This window comes from Budorcas taxicolor, chromosome 1, assembly GCF_023091745.1.
Source record: "Budorcas taxicolor isolate Tak-1 chromosome 1, Takin1.1, whole genome shotgun sequence".
Classification (NCBI taxonomy): domain Eukaryota; kingdom Metazoa; phylum Chordata; class Mammalia; order Artiodactyla; family Bovidae; genus Budorcas; species Budorcas taxicolor.
Genome location: NC_068910.1, coordinates 186069800 through 186090209, shown reverse-complemented (window position 1 = coordinate 186090209; position 20410 = coordinate 186069800). Strand labels below are relative to the sequence as shown.

General features: G+C 36.0%; 1 protein-coding gene across 1 annotated transcript in view; it reads right to left on the bottom strand.

Moving 5' to 3' along the window:
• Positions 1-8843, bottom strand: part of LOC128056905 (phospholipid scramblase 1-like) — a 40966-nt gene extending 32123 nt beyond the window's left edge. Inside the window, exons 1-2 of the mRNA XM_052649734.1 lie at positions 8751-8843; positions 7184-7226 (exon numbers count right to left, since the gene is read on the bottom strand). Coding sequence (XP_052505694.1) covers positions 7184-7226; positions 8751-8843 — 136 coding nt within the window. The remainder of the gene's footprint in view (positions 1-7183; positions 7227-8750) is intronic.
• Between the last annotated feature and the right edge of the window lie 11567 nt (positions 8844-20410).

The window sequence follows — 20410 nt, the reverse complement described above, 5'->3', positions numbered from 1 at the left end:
AAAAATCTCAAATAAACAACCTAACATTATGCCTAAAGCAACTAGAGAAAGAATAACAAAGAAAACCCAAAGTTAGTATAAGGAAAGGAATCAGAAATATAAAAGTAGAAATAGAAGAGATTGAAAAGCAACAGAAAAAAATCAATGAAACTAAAAGCTGTTTCTTAAAAAAGATAAAATTCGTAAGCCTTTAACCAGACTCATCCAAAAAAAAAAAAAAAATGGGCCCAAATCAATAAAATCAGAAATGAATAAGAAGTTACAGCCTAAACCACCGAAATACAAAGGATTAGAAAAGACTAGTATGAGTAACTATATGCCAATAAAATGGATACTCTAGGAGAAATGGAAGAAGTCTCAGAAAGATACAATCTCAGACTGAACCAAGAAGGAACAAAAAATATTGAATCAGTGATTTAAAAACACCCAACAAACAAAATTCAAGACCAGATGGCTTCACAAGGTGAATTCTACCAAACATTTAGAGAAGATTTAACTAATTCTGAAATTAATCCAAAAAAACTGCAGAGAAACGAACACTTTTGAAATCACTCTAAAAGGCCACAATCACCCTGATACCAAAGATATCGCACACACACAAAAAATTACAGGTATCACTGATAAATATAGATGCAAAATCATCAACAAAATACTAGCAAACTGATTCCAGCAATACATTAAGAGGATCATACACCATAATCATGTGTGTTTTACCCCAAGTTTGCAATGGTTTTTCAATATCTGCAGCTCATTAAATGTGATACACCACATTAATAAATTGAAAAATAAAACACACATGATCATCTCAATAGAGGCAGAAAATGCTTTTGATAAAATTAAATATCCATTTATTATAAAAAAATCTTCAGAAACTGGGCATAGAGGGAATATGAAAGTGAAAGTGTTAGTTGCTAAGTCATGTCCAACTCTTTGTGACTCTATAGACTGTAGCCTGCCAGGCTCCTCTGTTCATAGAATTCCCAGGGAAAGAATACTGGAGTGGGTAGATATTCCCTTCTCCAGGGATCTTCCTGATCCAGAGATCTAACCTGGGTATTGAGAGGGTAACAGGCAGGAAGGTCAGGGATCTCCAAATGGAGGAAAGAGCCTGCAAGTGTCAGGCATTTTTATCTCTCTTAAGCAACAGGAGGAAACAAGCTAGCAAGATTTTTCCCTTCTCCGTACAAATTTATTTATTTAAATTTAAATTTATTTATTTTAATTGGAGGCTAATTATGTTACAATATTGTACTGGTTTTGCCATACATCAACATGAATCTGCCACGTGTGTACACGTGTTCCCCATCCGGAACCCCCCTACTACCTCCCTCCCCATACCATCCCTCTGGGTCATCCCAGTGCACCAGGCCCTAAGCATCCTGTATCCTGCATCGAACCTGTACTGCCAATTAGTTTCTTATATGATATTACACATGTTTCAATGCCATTCTCAAATCATCCCACCCTCTCCCTCTCCCACAGAGTCCAAAAGACTGTTTTATACATCTGTGTCTCTTTTGCTGTCTCACATACAGGGTTATCATTACCATCTTTCTAAATTCCATATATATGCATTAGTATACTATATTGGTATTTTTCTTTTTGGCTTACTTCACTCTGTATAATATGCTCCAGTTTCATCCACCTCATTAGAACTGATTCAGATGTATTCTTTTTAATGGCTGTGTAATACTCCATTGTGTATATGTACCACAGCTTTCTTATCCATTCATCTGCTGATGGACATCTAGGTTGTATCCATGTCCTGGCTATTATAAACAGTGTTGCAATGAACATTGGGATACATGTGTCGCTTTCAGTTCTGGTTTCCTCGGTGTGTATGCCCAGCAGTGGAATTGCTGGGTCATAAGGCAGTTCTATTTGCAGTTTTTTAAGGAATCTCCACGCTGTTCTCCATAGTGGCTGTACTAGTCTGCATTCCCACCAACAGTGTAAGAGGGTTCCCTTTTCTCCACACCCTCTCCAGCATTTATAGTTTGTAGACTTTTGGATCGCAGCCATTCTGACTGGCATGAAATGGTACCTCATTGTGGTTTTGATTTGCATTTTTCTGATAGTGAGTGATGTTGAGCATCTTTTCATGTGTTTGTTAGCCATCCGTATGTCTTCTTTGGAGAAATGTCTGTTTAGTTCTTTGGCCCATTTTTTGATTGGGTCATTTATTTTTCTGGAGTTGAGATGCATGAGTTGCTTGTATATTTTTGAGATTAGTTGTTTGTCAGTTGCTTCATTTGCTATTATTTTCTCCCATTGTGAAGGCTGTCTTTTCACCTTGCTTATAATTTCCTTTGTTGTGCAGAAGCTTTTAAGTTTAATTAGGTCTCATTTGTTTATTTTTGCTTTTATTTCCAATATTCTGGGAGGTGGGTCATAGAGGATCCTGCTGTGATTTATGTCGGAGAGTGTTTTGCCTATGTTCTCCTCTAGGAGTTTTATAGTTTCTGATCTTATGTTTAGGTCCTTAACCCATTTTGAGTTTATATTTGTGTATGGTGTTAGAAAGTGTTCTAGTTTCATTCTTTTACAAGTGGTTGACCAGTTTTCCCAACACCACTTGTTAAAGAGATTGTCTTTACTCCATTGTATATTCTTGCCACTTTGTCAAAGATAAGGTATCCATATGTGTGTGGATTTATCTCTGGGCTTTCTAGTTTGTTCCATTGATCTATATTTCTGTCTTTGATGACTGGCTTTGTCATAGAGCCTAAAGTCAGGCAGGTTGATTCCTCCAGTTCCATTCTTCTTTCTCAAGATTGCTTTGGCTATTCGAGGTTTTTTGTATTTCCATACAAATTGTGAAATTATTTGTTCTAGTTCTGTGAAAAATACCGTTGGTAACTTGATAGGGATTGCACTGAATCTATAGATTGCTTTGGGTAGTATACTCGTTTTCACTATATTGATTCTTCTGATCCATGAACATGGTATATTTCTCCATCTATTAGAATTTTAAAAGGAGGTTTCTCTTAAAATACTGTGCTGCCATAACGACACCTGGTTTCACCTGAAGTTAACTATTCTCAAACCTAGAGATAACCAATGCATTTCTCTTCTGGAAATGTTTATCTTAAGCCATGCTAAGATACTATGCATTTACTCCAAACTCTGTCTTCAAGTTGGTTCCGCCTCTTGGCTCAGAACCTACTTGACAAACCAGCATGTTATACTCAGATATTGTTCCCCTAATCTATGTAAATGAAACTATTTGTATGGTGATCTGTCCTTCTTCAAGACTCAAGTTAATCATTTTATGGCCCAGGATAAACCATTTGGTGCCAAGATTATCCCAAAATGCATCTTATGGGTGAGGAGCCTGGTGCCATTCTGAGTTTTAAGACATTCTTTTCTTTCATTGCTAAGTCACTTCAGTCATGTCCGACTCTGTGTGACCCCATAGATGGCAGCCCGCCAGGCTCCCCTGTCCCTGGGATTCTCCAGACAAGAATGCTGGAGTGGTTGCCATTTCCTTCTCCAATGCATGAGAGGAAAAGTGAAAGTGGAGTGACTCAATCATGTCCAACTCTTCATGAACCCATGGACTTCAGCCTACCAGGCTCCTCCATCCATGGGATTTTCCAGGCAGAGTACTGGAGTGGGTTGCCATTGCCTTCTGTTTCTTTCATTAAGAGAATGCTAGTGACTATATAATATCCAGCTAAAGACTAGCAGAGGGGTATTTTTTCTGCCCCCTTCTGATGCCTATGTCAGAAGCTTTCTCTATCTCCTTTATACTTTAATAAACCTTTATTACACAAAAGCTCTGAGTGATCAAGCCTTGTCTCTGGCCCTGGATTGAATTCTTCTCCTTCAGGGGCCAAGAATCCCGGCATCTTTTTTTCATTCAACAACAACCTTTCAGTATCCTGCATTGCAGGCAGATTCTTTACTATATGAAGCACCAGGGATAAATGCCATATGTGACAAATCCACAGCTACCACCATATTCAGTGGTGAAGAGGTGAAAGCATTTCCTCTAAGATTAGGAACAAGACAAGAATGCACTATCATCACTTTCATTCAACATATTTATGAGGTCCTAGCCATGACAATCACAGAAGAAAAAGAAATAAAAGGAATCCAAACTGGAAAAAAAGAAGTAAAACTATCACTGTTTGCTGAAAACATGATGGGAAAACATAGGGAAAATTCTAAGCAAGGTACCAGAAAATTATTAGAGCTCACAATGAATCTGTTGAAGTTGCAGAATACAAAATTTATTTACAGACATCTTTTGCATTTCTATACACTAACAACAAAAGATCAGACAGAAAATTTAAGGAAATTATCCCATTTATTGTAGCATCAGAAAGAATAAAATACCTAGGCATATACCTACCTAAGAGACAAAAGACCTGTAGTCTGAAAACTAAGATGCTGATGAAGGAAATAAAGATGACACAAATGATGGAAATATATATGGTGGTTTTGTATTGGAAGAATCAGTATTGTTAAAATGGTTATACTATAAATTCAGTGCAATCCCTATCAAGTATCAATGGCATTTTTTTTTCCCCACAAAACTAGAACAAAAATAAAATCTCAAAATTTGTATGAAAACAAAAATTACCTCAGATAACTAAAACAATTTTGGGAAAGAAGAATGGAGTTGGAGGAATCAAACTCCCTGATTTCAAACTATATTGCAAAGCTATTGTATTCAAAGCAGTGTAGCACAAAAACAGACATATACATCAATGCAACAGGATGGAAAGCCCAGAAATAAACTGACAAAGTCAGTTAATCTGTAACAAAGAAGGTAAGAATATACAATGGAAAAAAAGTATTTTCAATAAATGATGTTGATAAAACTGAACAGCTATATGTAAAGGAATGAAATTAAAATATTCTCTAACACTGTATACAAAAATAAACTCAAAATAGATTAAAGACTTAAATGGAAGATTGGATACCATAAAACTCCTAGAGGAAAACATAGGCCAAACCCTCTTTGACATAAATTGTAGTAAGAATTTTTTGTATCTGCCTTCTTCACAGCTAAGGAAACCATAAGCAAAATGGAAAGACAACGTAAGGACTGGGAGAAAATATTTGCAAATGATGCTACTGACAAGGGATCAAATTTCCAAAATATATGAATGGCTTACACAGCTAAATGTCAAAAAGAACACAACTCAGTTGAAAAGGGGCTGAAGCAAGCATTCAAACGTCTATAAATGATAAATTCTGGAGAAGGTGTGGAAAAGAGAAACCCTCTCACATTATTGGTCAGGGTGTAAATTGGTACAGCCACTATGGAGAACATTATGTTGGTTCCTTACAAAGCTAAAAATAGTTCCTTACTATATGATCTTGCAGTCTCAGTCCTGAGCATATATCTGTAGAGAACTCAGCATCACTAATTATTAGAGAGATGTAAATCAAAACCACAATGAAGTATCATCTCACACTAGTCAGAGTAGCCATCATTAGAAAGTCTACAATGACAAATGGAGAGGGTGTGGAAAAAAAGGGAACCTTCCTAAATTGTTTGTGGAAATGTAAATTGGTAGAGCCACTTTAAGAGCTCCTTAAAAAACTAAAACTAGCACCAAATCATCCTGCGGTGCCACTCCTGGACATACGTTTGGAGAAAACTCTATTTGAAAAGATACATACACCTTGGTGTTCATAGCAGCACTATTTACAATAGCCACAACATGGAAGCAAACCTAAATGTATATCAGTAGATGATTGAATGAAGATGATGTGATGTATATATACAACAGAAATACTACTCAGCCATAAAATGCCATTTGCAGTAACATGGATAGACATAATCACATTAAGTGAAGTTATTCAGATAAACACAAATAATATATGATATCTCTTGATAGGATATCTGAATATGTGGAATCTAAAAAATGATACAAATGAACTTATTTACAAAACAAAACTAGATTCAAAGACATAGAAAATGAAATTATGGTTACCTAAATCGAAAGCAGGGCAGGGACGTGGGGAGAGATAAACTAGGAGTTTGGAATTAACACATTTATACTACTATACATATAACAGGAAAACAAGATCTTCCTGTATAGCACAGGGAACTATATTCAATATATTTTATTTCATGGACAATGAGTAAAAATGATTTCAAAAAGCCTCATCAAAGGAATATTTTTTAAAAGGCTTCAGAACAGCTTTATCAGTAGTTTTGCATAGATGGTTATCTTCTGCTTTTCTTAATTTAAAATGTTCTTTAGTGAATATATGTATAATGAATATATGTTGTTCTAATATACATTTAACATTTTGTTTTAATATCGACCTTTGAAACTTAGTTACAATATTTTCCCACTAACTGTTAAAAAGTGAACATAATTCATAAAAATGAACATAATTATGTCTTCATATTGTACCAACATATTTAGAATGTATTCATTTTTATTTAACATTCACAGATAGACTATAACTCAAAATTTATGAAAAAAAAACTTCTGGCTTCCTTTTAAATTTCATTTCCTTTTATGGTGAGAAATTACATATGCATGGCACAAATTCAAAAATGCAAAGAACATAACATTTAAAATAATTCTTCCTTCTAGGCTTATTGTATTCCTTCTCCTTTCTCCAATTTCATATGCATTATTCTAGAGAAATCTTAAACATATGCAAAGACTAAATGTATTTTATATACACACACACTCACAAACTACAATATGCACTACTTTCTAACTGCTTTTTATACTAGCAATGTATCTTGGTATTAAGTTGAGATAAAGGTAAACAGTTGCATTCTAAAGGACAGTTTAATTTCTCAGACTAAAGAGTGGATTGGACTCCCCATTACTTTACTTGCATCCTGTTTCTATTCAGAATTCCCGAAGAATCTGAAATCATTGCTTCTCTCAAATACCTATGTTAAAGGAATTCAGGACGGGTGAATGTTTTCAGGAAATGGACCTGCTCTTAGTAAGACTAATGCAGACTAGAATTTTCAGTTATAATCTGGAGCCAATATCTTTCTGCCTCTCTTCCCATGAGAAGACTATGATCATATTTATGTTTGCATCATCTCAAGATCTTCTATACAATCTCCGTATATTTCAAGGTTTAGTTTTCTTCAGACAAAAGAAGCACTTTAATTTATAGGGATTGATAGATCTACAGCAAAACAAATTACATATTTAAGAATTAATATATCAGTGCATTTGGTACATACCTTCCAGAAGATCAAAACGTTGACACACGAATAAGTGATTTATCTATACAGTAGAAAATAAACATATGTGGAATGGAGTAATCAAACTAAATTTAAAGCACATAACAATACTTATATACATTCATACTTACATTTAGGATATTTAAAGTAATTGATTCATTATCAAGAGTTCTCATTTTTTTATGTCAAATATCATACCTTTATATGAGTCTACGTGTGAAGTTTTAATATTTTTTTACCATAGAAAAAGGAAATGACAAAATATTATCAGATAATCTATAAAGTGTATTCTCTTTGCTCTATTGTTAATGTCTCAACATTATTGTTCACAAAAATTTTTAAATAATTTTATTAAATATATTTTTGAAATTCAGAGAGAAGTATCTGTATTGCAATTTAAAGTAAAAAGTTTATTTTAGTTTTTGCCCATATTAAAAAATGAAATTAGATTTTTATTAGTGTTTGCAATAAATTTACAATTAAGCACTGAAAATGTAAATAACCTTTTTAAGAAGGAACATGCATACTGTTTCACTTTTAAAGAGTTAAAAAATAAGATGTAGCCAGTAATTAGTAATGTGAAATGCCAAAGTTTATTATTTAGAGATAGCCCTACAGGAAATTAAATCAGAATTGATGTCACAAAGATAATTATTCTCTATCATTAAATTTTGTGGAGAATAGATATTTTTTCTAATATTAGTGTTCATGTTTTACATTTGTAAACCAGGCTTCTACTATCTAAGCATTAGATGAACTGAAGAGTCCTTAAGTAATTTTTACTTACATTCCCCAAATCCAGGTTCCTGTTTTAAAAAGTAGTAGTAGTTTGTTGCTCAGTCGTGTTTGACTCTTTGCGACCCCATGGACTGTAGCCTACCAGGCTCCTCCCTCCATGGGATTCTCCAGGCAAGAGTACTGGAGTGGGTTGCCTTGTAAATAAGTTTCCCAGATGATAAATTTATAAAAAAACAATGTTTTACCATAGTTGGGCCTTAAGAGACATTGTCTGAACTATTAGGGTCTGCTTATAAGCAGATTCTTTTGAGTAACTATATAGTCAGCATACAGTTCTTGGTTCTACATCCGCAGATTCAGGTAACCTCTGACCAGGCCCTGTTTATGATCCACAGTTGGTTGTATCTGTGGACACCAAACCACATATTCAGCAGGTGGGCTCTGGGACTTGAGAACCCTGTGGTTTTGGTATCTGCCAGGCTGGTCCTGAAACCAATTCCCCATAGATGCCGAGGGATGTGCTCAGTCACAGTCATGTCCAACTCTTTGCAACCCCATGAACTGTAGGCTGCCAGGACCTTCTGTCCATGGGATTTTCCAGGCAGGAATACTGGAGTGGGTTGCCATTTCTTTCTCCAAAGAAATGACTGTATTTAAATTATGTTTACTGCCTCAATCAGAAACTAAAATTAAATAAAATGTAAAATTTTTGAAGTTACAAGTGTAGCATTTTAATCTATAGTAAAAATATTTTCCAGTAACAAATAATATTTTGAAACTAACTTCATATTATTTTCCATCAACTAAATTAAGAAACACATTATTGTACCTGAGTCAAATATTCTAATCCAGGTGGACAGTTGGCTGTTGACCCTGGGGTTTGCATCCAATGTGTCCTGGGTTGTATATTACAAAAAGCCATAATCGAGATTATATAAATACTCAAGACTGTGACAGATTGGAAAGATTTCTCCTTTTGTCTTCAAAATCTAACATTACAGAAACATTAACATGGTTAGAGACAGGAATCAACCTCAATTCAGGTTTAGTTTTTCTTCATTTAATGGTGAGCATTAAATTAAATGGTGAACATCATCCATATTTTTTTAAAGTGTTCTCAATTGAAATATTTATGGTTTTATTTACGGAGTCTATCTCTCAAGAAAAAAAAAAAAGGAACCTCAGGACTACAAGAAGTCCCCAGTTAATATAAGAGTAATAAACTGAGTGTAAATTGTTATACACATTCCTGTGTGGCCTTGATCTATTTAAATAAAATTAAATCTTTAGGCTCAGAATCATTTGACAGTGACTGGATAAACATTTCCCCTCCACTGTTGAGGGATATGTTATGGTGGACATGAAAACATTTTATCCTGCATAAAGACCAGATAAACTATTTAAAAATGAGGTTTGGGGTGCTAACTGTAGTGCCATGTCCTAACAAACAGAACAAATATATATGGAGTCAAAATTTTCTAATTGGCATTTATTAAATTCTCATTATTCTCTGTATTTTCTTCAGCTTGCATCAGGATTAATTCTATGAAATAAATTTACAAACCCATGCTTCCAGCTCAAAGTTTTAAAAAATGATTCTAATAGTGATGATAAACACATTAAAAGTATTGAACAATTTACTTACTTTGTTTGGGAGCAAATATATGTTTTACTCTCAGGTATTGATATGTTAAAAAATAAACAAGACATCACAAAATTAATGTAAGACATGACTATCAGTTGTAGTGAGAGAAAGAGGTAATTTAGAAAAATATTTATTACTGAAAACAAAAGTGAGTTTTAAATAATAGGTTGCAGTCTAAAGAATCAGGCTATGAAATGAGAGTTGACGTAAAGAGAAGTGAAGAAAGGATCCTAGGAAAAGAGGAAAATGCAAATTGAAGAGCTATGTTCTTTTTTCTTCTTTTTTTTAAGTTTAATTGGGTCACCTAGTAGCTATATGTTTAAATTTGGAGGTGTCTAGACGCTTACTCCTTGGAAGAAAAGTTATGACCAACCTAGATAGCATATTCAAAAGCAGAGACATTACTTTGCCGACTAAGGTCCATCTAGTCAAGGCTATGGTTTTTCCAGTAGTCATGTATGGATGTGAGAGTTGGACTGTGAATAAGGCTGAGTGCCAAAGAATTGATGCTTTTGAACTGTGGTGTTGGAGAAGACTCTTGAGAGTCCCTTGGAGTGCAAGGAGATCCAACCAGTCCATTCTGAAGGAGATCAGCCCTGGGATTTCTTTGGAAGGAATGATGCTAAAGCTGAAACTCCAGTACTTTGGCCACCTCGTGTGAAGAGTTGACTCATTGGAAAAGACTCTGATGCTGGGAGGGATTGGGGGCAGGAGGAAAAGGGGACGACAGAGGATGAGATGGCTGGATGGCATCACTGACTCGATGGACGTGAGTCTGAGTGAACTCCGGGAGTTGGTGATGGACAGGGAGGCCTGGTGTGCTGCAATTCATGGGGTCGCAAAGAGTCGGACACGACTGAGTGGCTGAACTGAACTGAACTGAACTGAACTAATGTTCATGAGCAACCTTTCATGTGTTATTGGCCACTTGTATATCTTCTTTGAAGAACTCTCTTCAAATTCTTGTGCATTTTTTCCTTATGTTATTGAATACTTGCATTTTTATTGTTGAACTGTGACAGTTTTAAAATCCCATTATAAAACATAAGGTTTGCAAATATTTTCTCCCATTTTGTAGGTTGTCTTTAACTTTCTTGATGATGTCCACTAAGCACAAAACTTTATAATTTTGATGTAGTACAAAATTTTTGTCATTTGCTTGTACTATAGCTGTCATATTTAAGAGATCACTTTCTAATCCAAAATCAGAATGATTTATTCCTCTGGTTTTTCTAATAGTGTTTTAGCTCTTACATTTGGATCTTTCATCCCTTGAGTTAAATTTTGTGTATACTGTGAGGTAGAAGTCCAACTTTTTCTTGTACATAGGAATATCTAGTGGTTCCAGCACTATTTGTTGAAGATGTTTTCCTCTATTGTTTTGGCATCCTTGTTAAAAATCAATTGGCCATCAACATGAGGGTGTTTTTCTGGACTCTCATTCTGTTCCACTGATACATATGCCCACCTTAAGTCAGTTACAGTGTCTTAATTACTTTAGTTTGTAGTAAGTTTAGACATGTAGAAGAATGAGTCCTTCAACTTTGTTCCTTCTCCAGATTGCTCTGTGTATTATGGATCCCTTGAGTTTCCACATACATTTTAGGGTAATTTTGTCAGTATCTACAAAAAAGCTACCTGTGATTCTGAGATTCATAGAATCCGTTGATTGTATTAGGGAGTATTGTCATTCTAACAATATCAATACTTCCTATCAATAAACATTAGATGTATTTCCACTCATTTAGATCTTTTTCATTTCTTTCAATAATATTTTCTGATTTTCAGAACTTTGTACGTCTTTAAAACAACTATTCCTAAGTATCCTATTTTTTGATGCTATTGTAAATAAAATTATTTTCTTATTTTTAGTATGGTTCACTGCAGTTTTATGCACCTAAAATTGATTTGATTCAATTATGTTAAGTAATGCAGCTTTACTGAACTTATTTCTAATTTTGCTTTAGTGGAGCCCTTTGGATTTTCTGTTAGTACCGTCTACAAATTGAAAAAGTTTTACTTCTTTCTTTCCAATTTACATGTTTTTTATTTCATTTTCTTTCTTACTTGATCAGACTAGAACCTCTAGCATGGTGCTGAGTAGAAGTGGAAGGAATATCTGTGCTTTGTTACTGAATTTATAGGGAAAACAGGCTTTATTTAATATGATGTTATTTGTGGGTTTTGCTTTTCTTTGTTTTGGTTTTGGCAGATGTTATTTACCAGGTTGAGGAATTTTCCCTGTATTCCTAGTTCTTTTATTTTTTTTATCTCACAAATGGGTGTTTAACTTTTTTTTTTCAAGTGCTTTTGTGTGTCTGTTGAGATGATTATCTCCTTTTGTGTTTTATTCTATTTGTATGGTATGATGTATTAACTGATTTCAGTTTCAAATCAACCTTGCATTTCTGAAATAAAGCTTGCTTATTCTTGTTATGTAATTCTTTTTCTATCTTGCTGGGTTTGGTTTGCTTATACTTTCTTGGGAATTTTTGTGTTAAATTATTAAAAAATCTTTTTGATGTGTAGCTTTCTTTTCCTATAATGTCTTTGTCTGATTTTACCATCAAAGTAATACTGGTCTCAATAATAATTTGAAAAGAGTATCTCTTGTTGTATGTTTTGAGGAGTTTATGGGAAATTTGTATTAATTCTTCTTTAAATGTTTGGTAGAGCTAACCAAGTAAGTCATCTGGGCCTGGACTTTCTTTGTGTACACCCTCAACACTTTACTTGGAAATCTCCTCAGCTAAATATCCAATTTCATTGGTTACAAATTCTTCTTTTCACATAACTCCAGGACAAAATTCAGCTAAGCATTCTGTCACTCTATTATGAGAACACCCATTACTCAGGTTTCCAATAACGTATTTTTGTCATTTATTCCTGTCCCCTCACCAGCAGTGTTTTAATGTATGTATTTCTACCAACAGTCTGGTTGTGATAGTATAGATATTCTCTAAAGTATGTTGTCCTCACTTCCTTCTGAGGAGTATGATGCTCCTCACTTCCTTCTGAGCCCTCAACATCAGCATCTTAATAACTGCATTTCTATTACCTAGGTGCTAAACTACCCAGGACTAGATTTGATAGATAGAGTGCCTGATGAACTATGGACGGAGGTTTGTGACATTGTACAGGAGACAGGGATAAAAACCATTCCCATGGAAAAGAAATGAAAAAAAAAAAAAGCAAAATGGCTGTCTGAGGAGGCCTTACAAATAGCTGTGAAAAGAAGGGAAAAGAAAAGGAGAAAAGGAAAGATATAAGCATCTGAATGCAGAGTTCCAAAGAATAGCAAGGAGAGATAAGAAAGCCTTGCTCAGCAATCAATGCAGAGAAACAGAGGAAAACAACAGAATGGGAAAGACTAGAGATCTCTTCAAGAAAATTAGAGATACCAAGGGAACATTTCATCCAAAGATGGGCTCAATAAAGGAAAGAAATGGTATGGTTTTAACAGAAGCAGAAGATATTACGAAGAGGTAGCAAGAATACACAGAAGAACTGTACAAAAAAGATCTTCATGACCAAGATAATCACGATGGTGCGATCACTCACCTAGAGCCAGATATCCTGGAATGTGAAGTCAAGTGGGCCTTAGAAAGCATCACTATGAACAAAGCTAGTGGAGGTGATGGAATTCCAGTGGCGCTCTTTCAAATCCTGAAAGATGATGATGTGAAAGTGCTGCACTCAATATGCCAGCAATTTTGGAAAACTCAACAGTGGCCACAGGACTGGAAAAGGTCAGTTTTCATTCCAATCCCAAAGAAAGGCAATGCCAAAGAATGCTCAAACTACCACACAATTGCACTCATCTCACATGCTAGTAAAGTAATGCTTAAAATTCTCCAAGCCACGCTTCAGCAGTACGTGAACCGTGAACTTCCAGATGTTCCAGCTGGTTTTAGAAAAGGCAGAGGAACCAGAGATCAAATTGCCAACATCCGCTGGATCATTGGAGAAGCAAGAGAGTTCCAGAAAAGCATCTGTTTCTGCTTTATTGACTATGCCAAAGCCTTTGACTGTGTGGATCACAAGAAACTGTGGAAAATTCTGAAAGGGATGGGAATACCAGACCACCTGACCTGCCTCTTGAGAAATCTGTATGCAGGTCAGGAAGCAACAGGTAGAACTGGACATGGAACAACAGACTGGTTCCAAATAGGAAAAGGAGTACGTCAAGGCTGTATATTGTCACCCTGCTTATTTAACTTCTAGGCATAGTACATCATGAGAAACGCTGGGCTGGAAGAAGCACAAGCTGGAATCAAGATTGTCGGGAGAAATATCAATAACCTCAGATATGCAGATGACACCACCCTTATGGCAGAAAGTGAAGAGGAACTAAAAAGCCTCTTGATGCAAGTGAAAGAGGAGAGTGAAAAAGTTGGCTTAAAGCTCAAGATTCAGAAAACGAAGATCATGGCATCTCCCATCACGTCATGGGAAATAGATGGGGAAACAGTAGAAACAGTGTCAGACTTTATTTTCTTGGGCTCCAAAATCACTGCAGATGGTGACTGCAGCCAAGAAATTAAAAGACGCTTACTCCTTGGAAGAAAAGTTATGACCAACCTAGATAGCATATTCAAAAGCAGAGACATTCCTTTGCCAACAAAGGTCCGTCTAGTCAAGGCTATGGTTTTTCCAGTGGTCATGTATGGCTGTGAGAGTTGGACTGTGAAGAAGGCTGAGTGCCAAAGAATGGATGCTTTTGAACTGTGGTGTTGGAGAAGACTCTTGAGAGTCCCTTGGACTGCAAGGAGATCCAACCAGTCCATTCTGAAGGAGATCAGCCCTGGGATTTCTTTGGAAGGAATGATGCTAAAGCTGAAACTCCAGTACTTTGGCCACCTCATGTGAAGAGTTGACTCATTGGAAAAGACTCTGATGCTGTGAGGAATTGGGTGCAGGAGGAGAAGGGGACGACAGAGGATGAGATTGCTGGATGGCATCTCTGACTCCATGGATGTGAGTCTGAGTGAACTCCGGGAGTTGGTGATGGACAGGGAGGCCTGGGGTGCTGCGATTCATGGGGTCACAAAGAGTTGGATATGACTGAGTGACTGAATTGAACTGAAAGTACCCAGGCTATGAACAGTGGGGTGAATGCATCTTTTCTAATTAGACTTTTCGTCCTTTCTGGATCAATGCCCAAAAGTGAGATTTCTGACTCATACATTAACTCTATTTTTAGTCTATAAGGAACCACCATATGTTTCCCACAATGGCTGCACCAATTTACATTCCCACCAATAGAGTTGGAGGGTTCACTTTTCTTCACCTTCTCTTCCAGTATTTATAGCATTATTTTCTTTATCCATGAGTCTTCCAGTGAATACTCAGGTTGTTTCCATATCTTGTATATTGTTAATAATACTGCAGTGAAAATGATGCAATAAAATGTTTTGCAAGATGGGTCATGAAACGTGTCTTAGCAAGTTTAAGATTTTAATCATATCATGGATCTTTTCCAAACACAATGGTATGAAAGTGGAAACTGATATCAGGAAAAGAACTGAAAAATTCACAAGTATATGAAGGTTAAACATGCTCCTGAACACTCAATGGGTCAAAGAAATAATAAGAAAAATAAAAATATCTTAAAATATATTAAAATGGAAATACAGCATAGACAAACTTATGGGAAGCTACATAAAAGCAATAAAAGTAGTAAAAAAAAAGTATCCATATTTGAAATGATGAAGCAAAACTATCTGTTTATAGATGACATAATCTTACACATAGTAAAGCCTACAAACTACTCTAAATATTTATAAATAGTAAGTGGATTTAGTAAAGTTGCAGGATACAAAGGTGATATACAGAAATCAGTTACATTTATATACACTAACAGCAAACTCTCTGGAAGAGATATTAAAAAAGTAATCCCATTTATACTAATAAAGTATTTAGGAATAAATTTGACACAGGAAATGAAAGGCCTGAACCGTTAAAACTATAGAAGTGATGAAACAAGTTGAAGAAAACACAAATAAATGGAAAAATAATCCATGTTCACAAAGTGGAAGAATCAGTAGTGTTAAAATGTCCACACCACTCAAAGCAATCTACAGATTCAATACAATCTTAACAAAAATTCCTATGGCATTTCTCAGAAAAGTGGAAAGAACAATCCTAAAATTTTCATGGAACTACAAAAGACACTGAATAGCCAAATCAGTCTTGAGATAGAACAACAAATTTGGAGGCATCAGGCTTCTTGATTTTAAACTATATTAAAAGCCATAATAATTTAAAAAGCATGGCATTGGCATATAAGCAGGGAAGAGTGCCAATCTCACTCAATGTAAAATGACAGCCTCATCAATAATGTTAGGAAAGCTATATATCCATCTGCAAAAGAATAAAACTGAGTGCTTATACACAACTCACAAAAATTAACTCAAAATGAATCAAAGATTTAAATGTAAGACCTGAAATTATAAAACTTTTAGAAGAAAAAAAATAGAAGAATATATTCTTGATACCTTGGAGACATGTACTACATACAGACTTATCTAACTCAATGAAACTAAGCCATGCCGTGCAGGGCCACCCAAGATGGATGGGTCATGGTGAGGAGTTCTGACAAAATGTGGTCCACTGGAGAAGGGAATGGCAAATGACTTCAGTATTTTTACCTTGAGAACCCCATAAAAAATATGAAAAGGCAAAAAAATAGGACACTGAGAGATGAAGTCTGCTGGTTGGTAGGTGCCCAATATGCTACAGGAGATCAGTGGAGAAATAACTCCAGAAAGAATGAAGGGATGGAGCCAAAGCAAAAACAACATCCAATTGTAGATGTGACTGGGATAGAAGCAAGGTCCGATACTGCAAAGAGCAATATTGCATAGGAACCTGGAATGTTAGGTCCATGAATTAAGGCAAATTGGAAGTGGTCAAACAGGAGATGGCAAGAGTGAACGTCGACACTCTAGGAATCAGAGAAATGAAATGGACTGGAATGGGTGAATTTAACTCAGATGACCATTACATGTACTACTGTGAATCCCTTTGAAGAAATGGAGTAGCCATCATAGTCAACAAAAGAATCTGAATTGCAGTAGTTGGATGCAATCTCAAAAATGACAGAATGATCTCTGTTCATGTCCAAGGCAAACCATTCAATATCACAGCAATCCAAGTCTAGGCCCTGACCAGTAATGCAGAAGAGCTGAAGCTGAACAGTTCTATGAAGACCTACAAGACCTTTTAGAACTAACACCCAAAAAAGATGTCCTTTTCATTATAGGGAACTGGAATGCAAAAGTAGGAAGTTAAGAAACATCTGGAGTAACAGGCAAATTTGATCTTGGAGTACAGAATGAAGCAGGGCAAAGGCTAAAAGAATTTTGCCAAGAGAACGCACTGGTCATAGACAACACCCTCTTCCAATAACACAAGAGAAGACACTACACATGGACATCACCAGATGTTCAACACTGAAATCAGATTGATTATATTCTTTGCAGCCAAAGATGGAGACCCTCTATACAGTCAGCAAAAACAAGACCAGGAGCTGACTGTGGCTCAGATCATGAACTCCTTATTGCCAATTTCAGACTTAAATTGAATAAAGTGGGGAAAACCAGTAAACCATTCAGGTATGACCTAAATCAAATCCCTTATGATATTACACTGGAAGTGAGAAATAGACTTAATGGACGAGATCTCTTAGAGTGCCTGATGAATTATGAACAGAGGTTCATGACATTGAACAGGAGATAGGGAGCAACACATTCCCAAGCAAAGAACTGCAGAAAAGCAAAATGGCTGTCTGAGGAGGCCTTACAAATAGCTGTGAAAAGAAGAGAACTGAAAAGCAAAGGAGGAAAGGAGCGATATACCCATTTGAATGCAGAGTTCCAAAGAATAGCAAGGAGAGATAAGAAAGCCATCCTCACTGATCAATGCAAAGAAATGGAGGAAAACAATAGAATGGGAAAGACTAGAGATCTCTTCAAGAAAATTAGAGATACCAAGGGAACATTTCATGCAAAGATGGGCTCATTGAAGGACAGAAATCGTATGGGCCTAAGAGAAGCAGAAGATATTAAGAAGAGGTGGCAAGAATACACAGAACTGTACAAAAAAGATCTTCACCTCCCAGATAATCATGATGGTGTGATTACTCACCTAGAGCCAGACATCCTGGAATGTGAAGTCAAGTGGGCCTTAGAAAGCATCACTACGAACAAAGCTAATGGAGTTGGTGAAATTCTAGGTTAAAATCTTTCAAATCCTGGAAGATGATGCTGTGAAAGTGCTGCACTCAATATTCCAGCAAATTTGGAAAACTCAGCAGTTGCCATGGGACCGGAAAAAGTCAGTTTTCATTCCAATCCCAAAGAAAAGCAATGCCAAAAAATGCTCAAACTGCACAATTACACTCATCTCACATGCTAGCAAAGTAATGCTCAAAATTCTCCAAGCTAGGCTTCAGCAATACGTGAATTGTGAACTTCCAGATGTTGAAGCTGATTTTAGAAAAGGCAGAGGAACCAGAGATCAAATTGCCAACATCCACTGGATCATGGAAAAAGCAAGAGAGTTCCAGAAAAACATCTATTTCTGCTTTATTGACTATGCCAAAGCCTTTGCTGTGTGGATCACAATAAACTGTGGAAAATTCTGAGAGAGATGGGAATACCAGACCACCTGACCTGCCTCTTGGGAAACCTATATGCAGGTCAGGAAGCAACAGTTAGAATTGGACATGGAACAACAAACCAACAACATGGTTCCAAATAGGAAAAGGAGTACGTCAAGGCTTTATATTGTCACCCTGCTTAGTTCACTTATATGCAGAGTACAGCATTAGAAATGCCTGGCTGGATGAAGCACAAGTTGGAATCAAGATTGCCGGGAGAAATATCAATAACCTCAGATATGCAGATGACACCACCCTTATGGCAAAAAGCGAAGAGGAACTAAAAAGCCTCTTGGTGAAAGTGAAAGTGGAGAGTGAAAACGTTGGCTTAAAGCTCAACATTCAGAAAACTAAGATCATGGCATCTGGTCCCATCACATTATGGGAAATAGATGGGGAAACAATGGAAACAGTGTCAGACTTTATTTTGGGGGGCTCCAAAATCACTGCAGATGGTGATTGCAGCCACAAAATTAAAAGACGCTTACTCCTTGGAAGGAAAGTTATGACTAACCTAGATAGTGTATGAAAAAGCAGAGACATTATTTTGCCAACACGGGTCCGTCTAATCATGGCTATGGTTTTTCCAGTAGTCATGTATGGATGTGAGAGTTGGACTGCAAAGAAAGCTGAGCACTGAAGAACTGATTTTTTTGAATTGTGGTATTGGAGAAGAATCTTGAGTCCCTTGAACTGCTAGGAGACCCAACCAATCAATCTTAAAGGAGATAAGTCCTGAGTGTTCATTGGAAGGACTGATGTTGAAGGTGATACTGCAATACTTTCACCACCTGATGCGAAGAGTTGACTTATTGGAAAAGACCCTGATTCTGGGAAGGATTGAGGGCAGGCAGAGAAGGGGCCCACAGAGGATGAGATGGTTGGATGGCCTGACTGACTCAATGGACACGAGTTTGGGTAAACTCCGAAAGTTGTTGATGGACAGAGAGGCCTTGCGTGCTGCAGTCCATTGGGTCACAAAGAGTCGGGCACAACTGAGTGACTAAAGTGAGTGAAGTGTAGAGATATCAAGATATCTAGGCAGTGATTTTTTGGGTAAGTTATAACAGAAAAGGCAACAAATACTAAAATAAACAAGTGGGACTAAATTAAAGAGATTCTTCATAAGAAAGGAAATGATAATGGAAAAGGCATCAAACAAATTAGCAGCAAATATTTATAAACAATGTATCTGATAATGAACTAATGTGCAAAATATATACAGAACTCATACAATTGAACAGAAAAAAGCAAATAATCCAATTTTAAAATGAACAAAGAACTTGAATAGACATGTTACTTAAAGACACATACAAATGGTCAACAGGTATATGAAAAGGTGCTCATTATCTCTAATCATCAGGGAAATGCACATTAAACCCAGAGTGAGATAGCACCTTACATCTGTTAGGATGGCTCTTATTAAGAAGATAAGAGATAAAAAATTGTGGTAAGGATATGGAGAAAAGGGAAAACTTACACTGTTGCTAGTAATGTAACTTAGTATAGCCTTATGAAAAACTGGCACCTCCTCAAAAAATTAAAAAAATTGAACTATCATATTCAATGGTAGTTCTAATCCTGGATATATATTTGAAGCAATTGAAATCAGTATCTCAAAGAGATCTACATACCCACATTCACTGCAGCATTATTCACAATAGCCAACATATTTGAACAGCATAAGTATTCATCAATGAATAAATGAATAGAAAGATGTGAGATATCTATATAGATATTTTTATCCTATGGAATGGAATATTATTCATCCATGAGAAAGAAGGAAATTCTGCCATTTGTAACAACATGAATGTGTCTTAAAAAAAATTTTTTTTCCCATTGAAGGTTAATTGCTTTACACTATTGTGTTGGTTTCTGCCATACATCAGCATGAATCAGCCATAGGCATACATATGTCCCCTCACTCTTGAACCTCCCTCCCACCTCCCATCCCATCCCACCCCTCTGGGTAATCACAGAGCACTGATTTTGAGCTCTGTGCATCATACAGCAAATTCCCATTGGCTATTTTACATACGGTAATGTATATGCATCCACTCTCTCCTTATGACTATGATATAATAGAGGTAGTAACTAATGCTACTATGGTAATCATATTGCAACATATACATATCAAACCAATACATTATACATTTCAAACATACAAAATGTTACATGTTAA